The 20401-nt window shown below is 42.0% G+C and overlaps 1 protein-coding gene across 2 annotated transcripts in view; it reads left to right on the top strand.

Annotated features, from left to right (window-relative positions):
• The window catches only part of prdm6 (PR domain containing 6), a 164010-nt gene that overhangs the window by 132123 nt on the left and 11486 nt on the right, over window positions 1-20401 (top strand). The window contains exon 8 of one of the 2 annotated variants that reach the window (XM_034171337.1): window positions 17482-17658. In XM_034171337.1, the coding sequence (XP_034027228.1) occupies window positions 17482-17658 (177 nt within the window). Of the gene's footprint in view, window positions 1-17481; window positions 17669-20401 lie in introns of both variants that reach the window. The other variant, XM_034171338.1, reaches the window with a different exon arrangement.

Raw genomic sequence — 20401 nt, 5'->3', positions numbered from 1 at the left:
TCATCCCCAATCATTATACAAGTAATGGTTTGGTTCCAGATTAGGCTCCGCCTCCCTTATCCCACTACGTGAAAACTTTACTAACTCCATTGTTTCCGAGTTTATTGGTACTGGTTGTAGTCTAGGTCCAACATTTTCACCAAAATGTTCCAGAAACATGTCTGTGTGTGTGTGCGTGTGTGTGTGTGTGTGTGTGTGTGTGTGTGTGTGTGTGTGTTGGCGCCAACTTACCACATTTTCCAGACTATAAGTAATATTTTTTTGAGTAGTTAGGGAGGTCCTCTGACTCCTACTCCAGTGCAAGTTATATACCAAAAAAATCATGTTTGTTAATGATAATAATATTTTAATATTAAATATATTCAACAAAATAAATTCCAGTAATAAAATGATATGACAACAGTCACAAAAACCCCAAATTAAAGAGCTGATAAAAAACAAACAAACAAATGGACTCACGTTTTTATTGTAGTTTTCTGATCCTGTGGATAAGCAGTCCATGTTTGTCTGCCTGAAATAATAACCATCAATATCTTGCATGTTTATTTGTCTTATTCTTGGAATATAAAAGTCATTAGGTTAAGCAGCAGCACATGCTGTGGTGTGCACATGTCAGACTCACCTTCTGGGAAATGCTGTGTTAAAAAGTGAGTTCCATTTACAATAAAATAAATAACCTGATAAGACCATGCAACGTTTACTCTGCTGTGACTCAAAAAAATATGGTAAATTTAACCAGGACAGCAAAGTAAGTTTAAGCTAATCAACAAATATCAGTAGAAAAAAGCCCCCAAAATATTCATATTGTGCTGTTTTAGCCTTCGGTGTGATTCTGTGAGAAAATTTCTCTTCATTTACTTATTATATTTAAAGTATAGTGATGTTTTTGTTAAACATCATGCTGCCAAAAGCAAAAAGTTCAGGTAAAACAGTCAGAACTTGTTTGTATATCTAATTTTGGCCAGCAGGTGGTGCTGTGCCTTGAGCAAAACCCTCAAACCAGGCTTCTAACTGTGAGTTTGAGCCCAGTGAGGGATACACCACAGGTTACATTAGCAATAGCTTCTTCACTGATGGATTAGTTCACCCTGTGTGACTTCTTTGATTAGTCTCTGGCCATTATTTTAATCAAAACTACCCCAGGAGAGAGCAAACATTTTGAAGAGGGTCAGAAAAAAATTTGAATCACGTCTTTGGAATTATAACAAGCAGTAGTGGCTATAGTGGTCACCATAACTAGGCTTTGATAGCCACCAGAACACTAGGTTTTGGTGGCCACCAAAGCCTTTGTCTGATGGCCACCAAACAGTAGTTCTGGTGGCCACCAAACACTACTTCAAGTAACCACAAAATCCCAGTTCTTTGTGACCACCTAGCCTAGGCTTTAGTGGCCACTAGAACACTAGGGTTTGGTGGCAACCAGAACTAGGCCTTTGTCGCCGCCTGACATAGGCTTTGGTGGCCACCAGAACACTAGGTTTTAGTGGCAACTAGTACTATGGTTTTGTGGGCACCTGACCTAGGCTTTGGTGACCACCAGAACACTAGGGTTTGTTGGCAACCAGAACTAGGGTTTGGTGGCCACCTGACCTAGGGTTTGATGGCCACCACGACTAGTGTTTGGTGTCCATCAGACATTTGTGGCCACCAGAAAACTAAGGTTTGTTTGCAACCAGAACTAGGGTTTTGTGGACTCCTGACCTAGGCTTTGGTGGCAACCAGAATTAGGGTTTTGTAGTCACCTGACCTAGGCTTTAGTGCTCACCAGAACTATGGTTTTGTGGTCACCTGGCATAGTGTTTGGTGGCAGCCACAACTAGGTTTTAGTGGCCACCAGAATTAGTGTTTGGTGGCCATGAGACATAGGCTTTGGTGGCCACCAGAACACTGGTGGCCATCAAACAATAGTTCTGGTTCCCATCAAACACTAGTTTTCAGGTGACCACTAAAACCTAGTTCTGGTGGCCACCAAACACTAGTTCTTTGTGGTCACCTGACCTAGGCTTTAGTGGACAGTAGAACACTTTGGTTTGGTGGCAACCAGAACTAAGCTTTTGTGGCCACCAGAACTCTATTATCTGGTTTACCACAGTCCAACATTAGGGCTCTCCAGTTGGTTCAAAATGCTGCAGCCAGACTTTTGACACGAAGCAGAAAGTTTGACCACATTACACCCATTTTGGCATCTCTTCACTGGCTTCCTGTCCCAGTGAGATCAGATTCTAAGGTTCTGCTACTAGCCTATAAAATTGTTCGCGGACTGGCACCTCCCTACCTAGCTGACCTAATTAAACCCCACGTACCGGCCCGGGCTTTGCGTTCTCAGGGTGCAGGACTACTTTGTGTCTCTAGGGTGAATAAAAAGTCTGCAGGTCACAGAGCTTTCTCTTATCGTGTCCTTGTTCTGTGGAATGATCTCCCTGCATTAATAAAACAGTCAGATTCTGTGGAGACTTTCAAGTCCAGATTTAAGACGTACTTATTTTCCCTTTCGTATGACTAGCATACTGGTATAGTATGTTTCTATACTTTTTACTCTTTTAAATTCATTTTATTAGTAATTGGAGCGTGACGCGGCCTCAACTTTACCTAAATTCTGGGTCTTTTAGTGAAGCTCAGGACTAGTGGCCGGCTTTCACCTTAGTATTTCTACTGTTTTTCTTGTTGCTTAATGCTGAAAATTATACTGTATTTGTTGTCTTTCTAATGCCTGATTCTGTTTTTTCCTCTCTGTTTGAGGTGCAGCTCCATCCAGAGATGGGTGTGGTGTCTGTCCCAGAGACCGTCCTGTCCTGTGCACCGGCAACATTTCCTGTATATTTGTTTTGTCAGTTGTGTCTGTATCATGGCCCAAGCACAGGGTCACCCCTTTGAGTCTGGTCTGCTTGAGGTTTCTTCCTCAAATCATCAGAGGGAGTTCACTGTCGCCTGTGTTCTTGCTCTGGGGGTTAGTAAGGTTAGACCTTACTTGTGTGAAGCGCCTTGAGGCAACTTTGTTGTGATTTGGCGCTATATAAATGAAAATAAATTGAAATTGAAATTAGTGGCAACCACAACTAGGCTTTGGAAACAAAACAACCTATCAAACTCATTTCAAGCTACACATGACTTCATGACTTCACACACGTGATGACAGAGAGTAGTAAGAAGTGTGTGCTTGGACTATATTTCTACAAAATCCTTTCTGCAGGGTGGTGTGGAGGAGTGACTGTGTTGGGTTTTAGTACTTAACCACTTTGAAAGAATCAGAAGCAAAGTATATTTCTTCGACTTATTTAGTCCAGTTTTGTGTGGAAACCGTCGTTCTCTCTCACTGATAACTTACACCTGCTTCTAATTTCCATCATCCACTCAACATACACATCCAGGTGGCAGTGTTCCACAAAATATAAGCATGAAATATGAGATAAAAAGTTCCATCTTCAGATAATCTGAGCATCACAGTTCACCAGATGTCCTCATGAGATGACGATTGTTGTTTTAGCTTCATCGTGTTGAACTGAACGATGGTGGACTCGTTATTTGTGACAAAATTTTTATATTTGCTGACTGTCTCTTTTTTTGGATTCTCACTTACATCAAACCTCAGCAGTTAATTTTGTGCAAAGTGCTTCTGTAGCGTTTATTGTGTAGATGTTGAACAATTTCAGGTGCAAGAAAAATCACCTGGTGTCTGATGTTAATTGTCACTGCACCTTTTGCGTGTATAACATCCACAAACATTATTTTATACAACAGTGAAGAGGGGAGAATGGTGTGTGTGTGTGTGGGGGGGGGGGGGGGGGACATATTGGAAATTTTTTTGCTTAGCTTTAGTTTTTCCAGAGAGAGTCACAGCGGCGTATAAATCAGCGGTGTGCGTCGGTGAGAAATACCTCGCCTTACGGTGACGGGGCAGGAAAACAGATGCCACTTATTCAATAAACTAATACTCATAGGGAAGAAAAATGTGGGTTGGATATGGGGGGAAGCGGGTGGCGGGGTCGATGTCGAGCCGCCTGTCAATACGAAGGTTTTATGGGACGATGGAGCAGATAAAATTCAGCTGAACAAGCCAAACATTGATTCGGACCAGAGTTAGACCAGATTTCATTCCATGCACAAAGTAAACAAACCCACGAAAGTCGTGAAGTGCCGTCGCGGTGTGATCGGAGCCCAGCATTCTCCCAACACGTCGAATCCCAACGTGCTCTCAGAGGGTTTGGGCTCACAGCCACTGTAGATTAACAATACGCTGTGGATCATTAGAGTCTCATCGTCAAGTCCGTATTGATTAATTTATCGTTCAGAAACATTTGTATCTTTGACGTTAAGCCTTTACTTTTATTTCAATGAATAAATAACTCAGTTAAGGTTAGGCTTCACCCGTGTGAAGCATCTCAGGGCAACGTATGTTGTGATTTGGTGCTGTGTAAATACAGTGAACTAATGACGGTGACTAGGCGAGCAGCAATTTATCATGATGTGCAGGAAATAGTGATAAAAGCATTATGAAATATATTGAATCATGATACGAGTGGCGTGGTAGGTATCAAATTGGGCTAGGGATACTGTGATGTATCAGATTTGGATAGGGATCCTGTGACATGTTTTGGGATAGAGATATTGTTACATGTATTGAATTCATGTAGGGATACTGTTACATGTATCGAATTGGGGTAGGAATACTGTTACATGTGACAAACTGGGATAGGGATACTGTTACATGTATCGAATTGGGGTAGAGATACTGTTACATGTATCAAATTGGGGTAGGAATACTGTTACATGTATCGAACTGGGATAGGGATACTGTTACATGTATCCAATTGGGGCAGGGATACTGTTACATGTATTAAACTGGGATAGGGATACTGTTACATGTATCAAACTGGGATAGGGATACTGTTACATGTATCCAATTTGGGCAGGGATACTGTTACATGTATCAAACTGGGATATTGATACTGCTACATGTATCGAATTGGGGTAGGGATACTGTCAAATGTATCAAACTGGGTTAGGGATACTGTTACATGTATCAAATGGGTTAGGGATACTGTTACGTGTCGAATTGGGGTAGGGATACTGTTAAATGTATCAAACTGGGGTAGGGATACTGTTACATGTATCAAACTGGGGTAGGGATACTGTTACGTGTCAAATTGGGATAGGGATACTGTTACATGTATTGGGATAGAGCTACTGTTGCATGAATTGAATTGGGATAGCAATAGTGTTACATGTATCAAACTGGGATAGGGACACTGTTACATGTATCGAATTTGGGTAGGGATACTGTTACATGTATTGGGATAGAGATGCTGTTACATGTATCGAATTGGGGTAGCGATACTGTTACATGTATCAAACTGGGATAGGGATACTGTTACATGAATTGAATTGGGGTAGCGATAGTGTTACATGTAACAAACTGGGATAGGGATACTGTTACATGTATTGAATTGGGGTAGCGATACTGTTACATATATCAAACTGGGATAGGGATACTGTTACATCTATCCACTTGGGGTAGCGATACTGTTACATGTATGAAACTGGGATAGAGATACTGTGACATGTATCGAATTGGGGTAGTGATAATGTTACATGTATCAAACTGGGATAGGGATACTGTTACATCTATCCACTTGGGGTAGCGATACTGTTACATGTATGAAACTGGGATAGAGATACTGTGACATGTATCGAATTGGGGTAGCGATAATGTTACATGTATCAAACTGGTATAGGGATACTGTTACATCTATCCAATTGGGGTAGCGATACTGTTACATGTATGAAACTGGGATAGAGATACTGTGACATGTATCGAATTGGGGTAGCGATACTGTTACATGTATCAGACTGGGATAGGGATACTGTGACACGTATTGGGATAGAGATACTGTTACATGAATCGAATTGGGGTAAGGATACTGTAACTTGTATCTCTCCATTCCTTAATGTTTCCTTTCCTTAAGTGCTATCTCTTTTCCTGAATGTCTCCTTTCCTTCAGCTCTCTCTCTGATTTCTTAGATCTTTTTTTCATGTATATTTGGTGGGAAAGTTGAAAGTTGAAGACTTCTTATATCAGCTCCAAATAAAAGCTCAAACACCTCTGAGCTCTGTCTCTTGTGGGTTTTTTCCATTTGTGTGTTTTATTTTCTTGTGTCATTTCACCAAACTCCGTCGTCAGAGGAGTGGTTTATTTATGTGGACAAGGCCTTGAGGTCCACTTCGGACTTGGTTTGAAACTTGGACGTTGTTTAAGTTTTGCGTTGGTGACGAGTGATGAATCAGGAAAATAATCTGAACATAAATCGGCGGCGTTTCCACTAAAAGCTCTGACGTCTTACAAAAGAAACGCTCTGCGAGCCACAGCACCGTGTGCCATTAATAACCGCCGCCGCCCTGATTGATGTGTTTACTGCCGCTGCGTTTAGACAAGTTCTCACTGCTTATAGTCCACGTGGTTTTTTGTTCAAAGCACTTTGATCTCCAGCTTCCACAGTTTAGGCGTCACCGCGCCGGCTCATGATGTTTATGACTGAAACGTGTTTGTGATGTATCACGCCTCCACGGTCAAACTGCCAGCTTCGTGAAGGCCTTCAAACTTAAATCTCTTTTTGGTTTAGTCGTCTAATGACATGTTAATCGCACGTTTTCCTGCTCACGCAGTCCAGCCGACGTTCAGCATCAGGGTCCAGGTCCGTTTCCAGGACAACTCCACACAAACATGGGACACAGAATTCTAACAACTTTTGAAACTTTGACACACATATCTTCAGGCATCACGGATTATTGTAATTTATTTTTCATCTGCTGAAAGTGAAAAAATTCTGAGTCCTCTTCAAAAAACGAGGTGGTTTTCTGACTGGATCCAAGAGTAGAACCTTGTGTTATTCAGATGTTACCTTCTTGTCGCTTTACTTTTCATGCCTTTCAAACCTGACATTTCTGTCCGAGCTCTCGGCTCGTCAGATCAAAGGTCACAGGTCTTCTCCTGGTCCTCCTTTAAAAGCCGCTGACTGTGATTGTGACCTTTAGACACTTAAACTCTGTACTGTTCCACTGATTTCTCTCCATCTTTTAAAGTAAGTCTTGTTCCGGCCACGAGGCCCGCGGCTGCTGGTCCTTATCCTCGGATTCTGTGAAGCTGATGAGCATCTATGACTCCCCCGACACAGGAGGCCAGTCCGCTGTAGGCTAATGTCCCAGCAAAGGCTGGCCCCCATTCACCGCTGGGTGGACTGGGATGGGACAGAAGAAGAATCTTGTCCAAGGACACACACAGGGGATGTGACTGGGAACTGATCCCAGGTCTAGATATTGGAAAGCCCAACTCCTGATCTGACCGTTAGAATTATAGACCGTGATATCGCGGTAGTTATCTTGATGGCCGACTTCTAAAGCTCACAGATAAAGTGGATTTGTAGCGTATCTGACTCCGCTTTACTAGTTACCCACCACATAGTCAGAGTGTGAAATGTAATTCTGTGTCAAATCAGTGGAGAATCTGCTGACATCTCTACTCATCACTAATTGAAGAAAATAAGAACAACCCCAGGTTTCTTTTCAGCACTGTAGCCAGGCTGACAAAGAGTCAGAGCTCTATTGAGCCGAGTATTCCTTTAACTTTAACTAGTAATGACTTCATGACTTTCTTTGCAAATAAAATTTTAACTATTAGAGAAATAATTCCTCATAACCATCCCAAAGACGTATCGTTATCTTTGGCTGCTTTCAGTGATGCCGGTATTTGGTTAGACTCTTTCTCTCCGATTGTTCTGTCTGAGTTATTTTCATTAGTTACTTCCTCCAAACCATCAACATGTCTATTAGACCCCATTCCTACCAGGCTGCCCAAGGAAGCCCTACCATTATTTAATGCTTCGATCTTAAATATGATCAATCTATCTTTATTAGTTGGCTATGTACCACAGGCTTTTAAGGTGGCAGTAATTAAACCATTACTTAAAAAGCCATCACTTGACCCAGCTATCTTAGCTAATTATAGGCCAATCTCCAACCTTCCTTTTCTCTCAAAAATTCTTGAAAGGGTAGTTGTAAAACAGCTAACTGATCATCTGCAGAGGAATGGTCTATTTGAAGAGTTTCAGTCAGGTTTTAGAATTCATCATAGTACAGAAACAGCATTAGTGAAGGTTACAAATGATCTTCTTATGGCCTCAGACAGTGGACTCATCTCTGTGCTTGTTCTGTTAGACCTCAGTGCTGCTTTTGATACTGTTGACCATAAAATTTTATTACAGAGATTAGAGCATGCCATAGGTATTAAAGGCACTGCGCTGCGGTGGTTTGAATCATATTTATCTAATAGATTACAATTTGTTCATGTAAATGGGGAATCTTCTTCACAGACTAAGGTTAATTATGGAGTTCCACAAGGTTCTGTGCTAGGACCAATTTTATTCACTTTATACATGCTTCCCTTAGGCAGTATTATTAGAAAGCATTGCTTAAATTTTCATTGTTACGCAGATGATACCTAGCTTTATCTATCCATGAAGCCAGAGGACACACACCAATTAGCTAAACTGCAGGATTGTCTTACAGACATAAAGACATGGATGACCTCTAATTTCCTGCTTTTAAACTCAGATAAAACTGAAGTTATTGTACTTGGCCCCACAAATCTTAGAAACATGGTGTCTAACCAGATCCTTACTCTGGATGGCATTACCCTGACCTCCAGTAATACCGTGAGAAATCTTGGAGTCATTTTTGATCAGGATATGTCATTCAATGCGCATATTAAACAAATATGTAGGACTGCTTTTTTGCATTTGCACAATATCTCTAAAATTAGAAAGGTCTTGTCTCAGAGTGATGCTGAAAAACTAATTCATGCATTTATTTCCTCTAGGCTGGACTATTGTAATTCATTATTATCAGGTTGTCCTAAAAGTTCCCTGAAAAGCCTTCAGTTAATTCAAAATGCTGCAGCTAGAGTACTAACGGGGACTAGAAGGAGAGAGCATATTTCACCCATATTGGCCTCTCTTCATTGGCTTCCTGTTAATTCTAGAACAGAATTTAAAATTCTTCTTCTTACTTATAAGGTTTTGAATAATCAGGTCCCATCTTATCTTAGGGACCTCATAGTACCATATCACCCCAATAGAGCACTTCGCTCTCAGACTGCAGGCTTACTTGTAGTTCCTACTTTTAAGATTAGGCTTAAAACTTTCCTTTTTGCTAAAGCTTATAGTTAGGGCTGGATCAGGTGACCCTGAACCATCCCTTAGTTATGCTGCTATAGACTTAGACTGCTGGGGGGTTCCCATGATGCACTGAGTGTTTCTTTCTCTTTTTGCTCTGTATGCACCACTCTGCATTTAATCATTAGTGATCGATCTCTGCTCCCCTCAACAGCATGTCTTTTCCTGGTTCTCTCCCTCAGCCCCAACCAGTCCCAGCAGAAGACTGCCCCTCCCTGAGCCTGGTTCTGCTGGAGGTTTCTTCCTGTTAAAGGGAGTTTTTCCTTCCCACTGTCACCAAGTGCTTGCTCACAGGGGGTCGATTTGACCGTTGGGGTTTTTCTGTAATTATTGTATGGCTTTTGCCTTACAATATAAAGCACCTTGGGGCAACTGTTTGTTGTGATTTGGCGCTATATAAATAAAATTGATTTGATTTGATCTCTCAGAATTTTGTAAATTTTTGTTATGTTTGGAATTTTATCCTCTTAATTACTTAGATATGTGCTAATGTATAATTGGTGCGCCCTTTCAACTTCAAGCAGCCGTATCTCAGAGGACTAGAGAGCTGGGTGTGGTTTGATGCAATGATTTGATGCTTCCAAATATGACCCCTCCCCCCCAAAAAAATCTTGAAATTCCTGTCAAGGTTAGCTAATGGTCTGAACAACATTCCCTGAACATCTGGTATGTTCACTCCAGCAGCCTCTGAGCTACGGGCAAACATACGTGTTGAAAACAGCCAGTAGTAACATCTTTTGCTACTTGGCTACTTTCACTTTGCAACTCGGTGTGAAAACAGATTATAACTAGAAGCACTCAGAGAGTGTAAACCTCCACCAAGGCCATGGGGTCACTGACGCCATAACATCTACACGCCGTGGAATCATTGAACCTAAAAAAGTCTAACGATGTTTGCTCAGTAGTAAAAAAAAGTTTCCTCTGCTGTGACTGGATAGCATGTATCCTTAGCGCTTGGCATCACAGTTTACTGCAACTTGCACCTTTCCCAGAAGCTACTGTCATCTGAGCACTGATATTGATATTGCATGTGCTTATAGACAAAAACAAATGAGACAAAATTCAATTTATTATTCAACTAAACTGCAAATATATGAATTTTTTTTTAACATTTATGAAACACTTCTCTAAACAAGGCCATAGGGTCACTGACCCTAAAGAGATTCCCTTCTTGGCACAGTGATCTATTTCTTTTTGTCTCTTTCTCTAAAATTGTATATAATAATCATTAGATTATTAATATATAAACAAAAATAAATTTAAGAAATATTACAATTTGAAAACAAATGTACCCGAATGTGATGACAGCTGCAACTGCTTAATGATAACTTTTAACATTGAAAATGCCATAGACATGCTAACGCGTTAGCGTCGGGATCCGGATCGTGTTCCTCGCGTGTGTGCGTTGATATCGGCTACTGGTTTTCCTTTGATGAGCTGGACTGTCTGATGAGAGGACATTATGTGAGCTTTCTGCTTTAATAGTTTGGTCAATACGCCAAAGAGAGCGAGCCGATAACATTCTGTAGATTTGTGAGTCCGTCAGCGGCTGGATGTGCGCACGTCTCTCTGCATATTAGTTGTGTTTGTGTTGATAGTCATTGATTGTGTATTGATGAGACGGGAGCAGTGATTTATCTCTGCTGGCCTCTTGGGGTGGGGGTTAACGTCTTCATACGAGTTGTCACATTTAACTCCGTATGGATTCGACTCTGTTGGTCAATCGACGTGGTGCACTCTGCATCCGCGTACCGCTCGCCGAGTGCGAGAAAGTCAGCGATGGTCAGAAACATCAGCGTGTGCAAAAACACGTCATCTTCCAACAGATTCGGTTTCATTGACGGCAGAAGAAGATTTTAGAAACAATTAAACAAGAAAAGGTTTTTTTTCAGCCCTCAAACGGGTCGCAAACACATGGGGTTTTTGTCTCATTATTCTCAACATGCAGAAGTGTTTTCTTCTGTGTTACGTCGCTGCAAACGACGATTATTTCGATACTCAACTAATCCAACGATTATCAACAAGCCCATTGGGTTAAATCAAGACATTCAGATCAATAGATTTTGAGTAACTTGAGTTTGCAGACAGAATCCTTCATAATACCGTCCTCATGACCTCCAGCTGTTTGAACTGAAAAAGCAGCACCTCCCCCCCCCCCCCCCCCCCCCCCCCGAACGAATAAAAACAATCTGGGAGAAATTCTGAATATTTCCTACAATCATTGTCATTGGGCACCGATTTCCAGCCAGGCACCAAGCGAAGCCCCCCGGTGGGCTCCCGCCCCAGACCCCCTGACCTCTGACCTCACGCTGATGAAATGAAAACACGTATGTTTGCCACGGCAGGTCAGCCTGCGCGGTGCTGGTTAGCGGTTTGTCATCAGCCCATGTGCTAACGGTGTGGACGGAGCGATGCGCTGACACCGACTCTGTTGTTGTTTCTGTACGTCGTGCTGAAAGGCGACATGAGGTTTATTGTCCCGAACCAGATTTGACAGACATGTTGAAAGTGACCAATTCAGTGGGCGGGGCTGAGTGGGAACGCCACGGTAGCCGGTTTTCCTCCTGTTATTAGTTTGCACGTGAACCAAAACAAAGCGTCTGTTTTTGTTAGCGTGTCGTCATGTCGGCGGTGTTGATTCTGTCTGTGCTGTCAGACTGAAAAACTCTGCGGTGTTAACAGGCTGCTCGCTTAACTGTTCAGGGCAACAAACCCAGTGGATCAAATTAGTCATCAAGGCTCCAGGGACGACTAAAGAGCACTGTCCATGGACCAAAGGACATGAAGTTTGAACCCCGAAAAATAAATAAAATAATAAATACGGCCACCCAAGTGACAGAGGTCAAAGGCCAGACACCAGACAACAGGGGACGGATCTGTTGGTGGATGAGGTTTGGAGTTTAAAATAAGCCACACGTTGTTATGGAAATGACCCGCGTGTCCTGCTTTGTGCTCCAGCGGCGGTGAAAACAACGGAATAAGTTTTAAGTCGTGAAACAGAAAGACAAACCCTCAACGGCACAGAATCGAAGTGAATCTAGAACTCAATGAAAAGATATTTACTGTGCCTTGACAAAGTATTCACCCCCCTGGAATTTTACACATTTTAATTTGTTTATGCTTCTTTGAAAACAAAAAGTAATTCAGGCTTCTCTATATTAAAATTTCTAAAATTATCCTCCTTAACGTCACACTCAAAGCAAATCTCTATAACTTGATATAAATTAAATAAAGATATCAAAGCCAAGGTGATGGTTTGCATAAGTAATGGAAGGCTTTGGTATAAAACACATACAGTAATAATCAGTTTTCTTCAGACAAGTCAGGGGATGGATACATGAACATTTCCAAGTCACTGAATATGTTTTGGACTTAATTTATATCAATCATGAAACAGTCTGGTACCGTGTGGTAAATCTGTGTGGAGGAGGCTGTTCTCAAAAAGGGAACATGCAAGAAGGAGATGAGTATTGACGTTTTATTTATTTATTTATTTTGTCTTTTAGTTCATGGGCCAAGGAGGTTTTTGGTACAACTTAAGGGGGATAAACCACACTTACAAGCCAATCTCTGAGCACCATGGCCTACACAAACATGTAAGGTGGTCATCCCAGCGTGGTAGATATCAAAATTCAAACATGCTCACTCATCTCTGAGTGGATGGTCTGGAGTTATGGGGTAGAAAACAATTTCAGTTAAAGTTGTTTTAATTTTTGTAAAACAAATGATGCAGATTGTTGGTTGACTTAATGGGGTTTTAAAAGGGAATAGTTTACACCATCTGTTACGTTTAGTTATCATGTTTTCAGCCAACGTATGACATAGAATCCAATGGATGTTGACATTCAACATGGTCAGAACATTTATGAACCCTAATTAGTTCAACCAGCTTATTATTTATATTTGTAGTTTACATTAATTTTTGCCGAACAAAACTAAACCATACCATTTTCAGTCCAAGTTCTAATCATAACAGTTGTATTGTCGGACTTCAGTCCTCCTGCTCAGATACACTGGATCATGTTGACTGTAACAGCAGTACATTCATCACTTTATCCCTAATTCAGTCACTGAGGGTGAACAAGCCAGACCATTCACAACTCAGAGCAACAAAAGGAGAGACAAGCAGGGGAGGTGATGTCTAGTGCTTAAGCGTTGGGCTTCAGACCAGAGGATCCTTGATTCAAACCCCCGCTCTGACCAGAAAATCACTAAGGGCCCTTGGGCAAGGTCCTTAATCCCCGAGTTGCTCCCGGTGTGTAGTGAGCACCTTGCATGGCAGTACCCTGACATCGGTGTGTGAGTGTGTCTGTGTGAATGTGAGGCATAATTGTAAAGCGCTTTGAGCATCTGATGCAGATGGAAAAGTGCTATATAAATGCAGTCCACTTACCATTCTGAATGTCGGTTCCAAGCCTGGATAAGTTAGGAGGGTTGGGTCAGATGCGTCTTGTTGACAGATCAGGCATCAGGCTGGTGTGACAGCCGACACGTGTGGTAGGAATGATGGCTATGTTCAGGGTGGGCATGTGATTGTATCAAGGTTTTGTTCTGTGCCCTGCCTTGTCTGGTGCAGTGAGGAGTGTCCCTGGATGATCATGTTTGCAGATGAAACTGTGATGTGAAGTAAGAGTAGGGAGAAGTGACCTTGAGAGGTGGATGTACACACTGAAGAGAAAGGTGAGACGGGGCATCTCGGTCTCGCTCCCGAGCTTATTTATGAATTAATAAAATATCAGATGGGAAGTATCTATTTTAAGTGTCATATAAAACAAATAAAGAATGCTTTTCATTCATGCAATGGAAAGAATATTTCATGAGGTGAAAGATGGAACATTTAATTTAATTTAATTAGCTTATAATGCGCCAAATCACAGCAAAAGCTGTCTCAAGGCGCCTTACATAAAACAAGTCAACATAAAATTTAATAAATAATTAAAAATGAATAAAAAAAATTCTAATACATAAATAAAAACAGAAGTAAAAGAATAAAACAGATAAAAATAAAAACTATTCATAAGAAAGAGAATAAAAATAGGTTCCTTCTTTGCATTCATAAACATTAATTATTTGTGTATTAGAACCTTTTCTCTGTACAGTTTGATAAATGTGGGCACTGAACTCACAGCCATATCTTTGTTGACCTTTGTTCTCTTGCAAGATGTTATTGGTGCTGGTAAATACGTCTGTCCAGTGAGCTGCCACAGTTTCACCACCAAGCGTCCAGTCCGTTGCAGGAGTGACCAAAACCCGGCGTGTTGCTGCTCTGAGTGTCAGCAGTGAGCCAAGTGACTTCACGTGCAAACATTGGCACAATTTTGCTGGTTTTTGCACAACAGTTTATTTGCATGTGCTTGTTTGTGCAGATGTTTTGGTTGCCCGTGTTTGTGTGATGGAGGCCTTTACGCTTCACCTCCTCCTCCTCCTCTCTGCACTGTAATAAACAATAACCGGGCATTAATCTCCCCACCTTCTGCCTTAATAAATAATATCCACACATTCATCAACTTAAACTATTCACAATCAATGCAGCTCTTCATAGAAAACCCACCTAATAAATAGTGGTGTGGCCCACTGAGGCGTGAACTTATAGACCGGCCGGCTGATAAATGAGCCAGCCCCCACGACCAGACGCCTTTTATGTGGAAAACTGCAAGTGAGAATTTTTCGATTTTATATGAGCCTGTTTTACTCATATTATTTTCCTCTGCGTGCGTTTTCTGCACATGCTCGCGAGGCGCAGTCGGTGTCGGAGATTTATTGGCCCAGTGAAGATGTCGGTCTATTTGTTTTATTCTCGTTCTGGCCTGTTTACCTATTTGTAAGATACTGATGTCACACTTTTGTCTTATTGGCTTCAGAATAAGAGTCACTTTATTTTCCCAGCACAAGCACCAGGCGGATTTATCACCGGCATTCCGCGGCTGCTATTTTTTACCGCGTGAAACAGACACCTCTAATGGATCAACAACTGCACGTCGAAGAAAGTTGTGTTTGTCAGTCAGCAGTTAGTCAGAGAGTAGAGCCATCGCTATCCCGCCCACAGGAGACAGACGGCGTAACAGCCGCGATCTTCTGTGAGAAAGACGGATACGATGCAGATACGACAGCCAGATCTACTTATTGCAGTGAAGGGTCATGGGGGCGGGGTCCAGATACCGATATACAAGGTCAGATGCACCAAACTACAGAACTGCCTCGAGTCTTAGATGACAACCACCCAGACACACGGCTGGTCCGTCCCCACCTCTCCAGAGTAACCATCTGTCTACTGCTACCAGGTGAAACATGGGCTCGTCTTTGTCTTTTTCCAGCCGCTGAGGTCCTCAACATTGAGGCTCCTACATGCTGGATCACACCCTGAGAAAGGTCCAAAATGTTCCATGCAAACTGAAATGTAACCAGAGTGTGTGTGTGTGTATGTGTGCACGTTGTTCATGTTACGGCTCTTCCTGAAGACTTGGACTCCAGTTGCCAATACCTGCCACACAAAGACCTCCAAAGGTTGAACAAAGCTCCTGTCCAGATATTTTGTTCTTGGGGGCTTGTGTACTCTTGGCCATAGACACTTAAACTAAACTAAACTAAACGAACGCCAGCCTGGTCTTATTCCAAAAACATCAGAGCGCCTCAGTTTCAGGACATCGTGTAGATGATGTACTTCATAACAGCAGATTTTCCCTTTCAGAAGAATTAACTCGAAACTGGAAAACATTCTGACGTTTCTGCTTTCTTGTTTTCCTTGTGGATAATTTTCTTCTTCTTTAGGCTTCCTTCTTCTGCTTCCATGATTATACTGCCCCCATGGTCGACGCAGGAACTGCACCTCATGGCTTCATACTGATTTCAGAGGATCTACATAAATAACTCAGGATCTGATGCCTTTGAATGTGAACTTGTGGAGAACCAGCTGATAAATGACACTAAACATGCATGAGGTCACGTGGACGCGCCTTGTAAATGAGATAAAGTGAACGCTCCACTTAGATCCGCCACTGTAAGCGAGCAGCTCACTCTGTTAATAGCTACGCTGATTCTGTTTGTGTGTGTTTCAGTCGGCTTCCCTCCCGCTCGGACCGGGTCGGACCCCCCTACAGTGATAGATTACTGGGTCACGATCGAGGCCCACGTGGTTGATGAAGGTCAGGCTGCCATGGTTACCAGAGCAGGCTTGGACCGTGTGTCACTGCTCTGTCTGTTTCTTTTTGTGGACTCTTCTGCATCGATTACAAACTGTGTGAGCCTGAAAAATTCTAATATTGAGAATTGTTTTGATTTATGTTTATTGTTTGTGAATGCTGTTATTTAAAGAGAAAATGTATGAAAACAACATGAAATAAAGAAAGAATCCTAAAATTATGACACAAAACTGTTAAGTTGCCTGAAAATAAAATCTTTATAAAATCGTTTCATCTTGGGTCCTGCTGGAATCAAAGGAACATCTGCTGAGGCCCAGTCCCAGTTCCCTTCCCTCATCCTCTCCCTTCATTTTGCACCTGTGGTGGGTGAAGGGGGGGGATCAGACTGGCTCTAGAGAGACCCAGGTGAGGGAACATCAGCTGCGATCGAGCCTGCAGGTGCCTCAGGTGTTGAGGATTCTAGCAAATGGAAAAGGCTGCAGCAGATACTGTTTCCTTTTAACAGGTGGGTGGGACCAGCTGACTGTCTAGTTGGTTGCCATCCACGAACCAGTGCTATTCCATAGTGAGGTAGATATGGTGACCTGAGGTACTGGTGCATGCTCCCAGACTTGACTGGACTATCAATCAGTGAATTTGTTTGCCACCTAAACTTTGTCCCTGAGTGTATGACGGTTGATCTCAGAGTACTTCTACTTGGTCTGTGGCTCTCATTCTGGTTCTCTGCAGAATATCCCCATGTTTGTGAGGAAGACGTTGGAATAGGACAAGGACAGAGTTGTAGTTTGTCTGAAGATCCGCCGACATCAGTATGTGTGTGAGATAAAGTAAACAATATAACAATTCCATGAATGACATTAGCGGACGCTACCTTCACCAAATTGGAAAGTGTGTCCAAACTTTTGACCGATAATGTCATTGTAATATTTTTATAATGTATTAAAAGAGAAAGGAATTTGTGGAGGATCTGGTTTGGAATCTGGTTCCACAAATTAAATAATTGAGAGTACAGCACCACAAGTATGAAGAGAAACTACGTTTGTTTGTGACCGTTTTCTCGGCGTAATATCATGATCATGACTGTTCTGTGTCCTTGTCTGTGTCGTCTCTCCATCAGACCATATCAGTGTGGCCACTGCTCGCAGTCCTTCTCTCAGCCTTCAGAACTGAGGAATCACGTGGTGACGCATTCCAGTGACCGGCCGTTTAAATGTGGATACTGCGGGCGGGCATTCGCCGGCGCCACGACACTCAACAACCACATCCGGACGCACACCGGAGAGAAGCCGTTCAAGTAAGTAACAGTGAGTACCCCCAATCCTTCCAACCCGCTGCTCCCACACACTTGCCGCGGCCTCAAGGTGAACTGATTAACTTTTCATTATGATTTCACAAAGGCACGTTTCTGGCACCTTTGGTACCATTTGGTGAAAGCGTAGCCACCGCTAACTGCTACCTTAGTGTGACCAGATGACATTGTTCATACTTGTGACCAAGGCTCTACCAGATTAGCCAAAAGGGAATTCCTCACTAGCCAAACCAGTAGGAGGATCTTTTCAGTCTGGACTTCATCTTGCTACACGAGGTTCCACTGATGTATCGACACTTTAGTCACATGGATTAGCCAACAGCAACGGTGCCGTGTCCACGTTTTCAGTTCCATATCTCCACTGTGGTCAGTGACATACACGAGCCAAATGTACGGTGTAGAAGACGCCCCGAGTGTGAACAGCTTTCAGCCTGTTGTCATGGTAACTTAGTAATTAGAGGGCGACTATCTTGATTCCAGATGATAAATTCTTGCTGGAGATTGAACTTTGTTGATTTGCAGAAAACAATTTAACCTGTATAATTACGTTTGACCAAAGGTTAGTTCAGGTCAGGTTCAAAACCAAACACTGATGCCACGCATCCCCTCATCCGCCACACTCGAGAGCCAGCCCAGGTCCTGGATAGCAACCACTGAGACCGATCCGTTCCCCATTCTTGAAAGTAGCCATCTCAGTGAAGGCATGTACTTGGCCTTTTGCAGTTGTTGGGGGCCTCAACATTGAGAGACCTGCATACTGGATCAAACCCAGAGAAATGGACTACATGAACAGAATGCAGATAACATTCCCTCACAACGGAAGTGACTCTCCTCATCTTATCCAGTACCAAAGACATCCAGTGGACTCCTTAGATTGCTGTTAGTGTTCAAGTCTCACAACTACACAGTAAGACAGGAAGCACCAGGAGCCTAAAGACTTGGACTTTCATTCTCCTTCAAATGTGTCAGCATCACTAAACACTTCTGACATTTGACCTCATGACTCCATAAACTCTTCCTGGGCATCTCTGGATCTCAAAGGCCGAGAACCCAGAGACACGACGTCACTGCTGATATAAGTAAATGTCTGTACGCGTTGAACACTTTCACAGCATACAGACACACTTCTGATGGCCAAGTCCAGGAAGTCCTCCAAAGCCTGGATCTTAGTCTGGATCCAGGACTATCGGCAACCCAGATGTTCTAATTCCTCACTCGGCCTTTCAAGTTCCTCAATCAGGGTATCAGTTGATTCCACAAAGATGACAGTGCTAAGACGGACCGTTTCCATTTATTTCCTGTAAATGTCATATTCTACACTAAGCTCACTGTCTAATATTTACTATCTTTGTAAATCAATGACAGTGACAACAGCTACCAGGTACTTAGTGAGCATTAATGCCTCCTCACAGTCTTTTCAAGAACCAACAAAGAGATTTATTAGTCTCAGATTAGCTACAAGAGACTGCGAGCGCCAGAGGCAACGCGCCGTGCTAGCAGCAGCAGCAAGAGACAACAGTCGCTATGCCACCAGCTAGGCGGGGCCAAAATAGACGAGAAACCTATTTTATGCAAATGCTGAGATGCAACACTGTGCCTGCCAATCCATGTGAAGGCAGTGCCACATCAGCTGGTTACTCGCTCGAACAGAATCACCTAACACGACAGAATACGCCCAACAAAGCACAATTTCTGTTTCAATCTGTTTGGCATTTTTTCCTCATATATTTTGTAAATGTTACTGAGAAATTAATACGTCATAATCTAAAAACAGTGCTTTTGTAACCAGATGATACTTCTGAAGTGATTTACTATAAGACATTCTATGGAGATGTTAGCATGCTAACTATCGATACAGGAACATCTCTGAAAGATGGACTGAAACAAAATGCAGGAACTTTGGTGCCATTAAACAGTCAAAAAACTGAATGACAGCGTCAGGTTTCCCCGTCCTCATAATCTATCATCAAACATCGTGCACATTAACACAAAGTAATGGCCACACCCCGGGAACGCCCACCAAGTGACAAAGGTCAACTGCTCTTTGCTTTCATTTGTAGCGAATCTGACCATCGGTTTCGACTATGTTAAACCGTTTTCACTTTTTTTTTTTTGGGTGAACAACCAGAAACAACACAATAACTGATATATTTAATCCTTTAATTTTTAAAAATTTAAAGGAAAACTTATTTTCTTTGGTTTATCATTAGTTTTATTGTATTTACTCTTAATTTTTATTTCTACTTGACATTTTATATAAACTATTTTTTTATGTTTTATGATGTTAACCATTTTGTACATTTTTCTTTGTAAAGTGCTTTATAAATAAATGTATTATTATTAATACATCATATTTTTGACCTTATGTGTTGTATATTTTCACTTTCGACCACATTTTCTGGAGTAGAAGTTGCAGTTTTTTTTTGTTTTTTTTTACGGGTTTGGGAGTTGTGTGACGTGTGGCCCGGTGTAACAGTTTATCTTCCCCCCTTGATAAAAATCTTGCAATCGTTACGAATAAAATAATAATAATGTTTGTAGAGGGCTTTGCCAGGAATAAATGCACAAAACAAAATAAACTCCAGTAATAAAATTAAACTCCAACAATGCACAAAAAACCACATCTAGAAAAAAAGTGACTTAGACTCCAGAAAATACGTTGTAGTTGTTTTAGCAGGAGCGCTGTAACTATAGCAACGCTTCCTCAGCTTCCTCACAAATAGTGAAC

This window comes from Thalassophryne amazonica, chromosome 5 (genome assembly GCF_902500255.1).
Source record: "Thalassophryne amazonica chromosome 5, fThaAma1.1, whole genome shotgun sequence".
NCBI lineage: Eukaryota > Metazoa > Chordata > Actinopteri > Batrachoidiformes > Batrachoididae > Thalassophryne > Thalassophryne amazonica.
The sequence above is the reverse complement of the archived record's forward strand: the minus strand, read 5'-3'. Positions and strand labels throughout refer to the sequence as shown.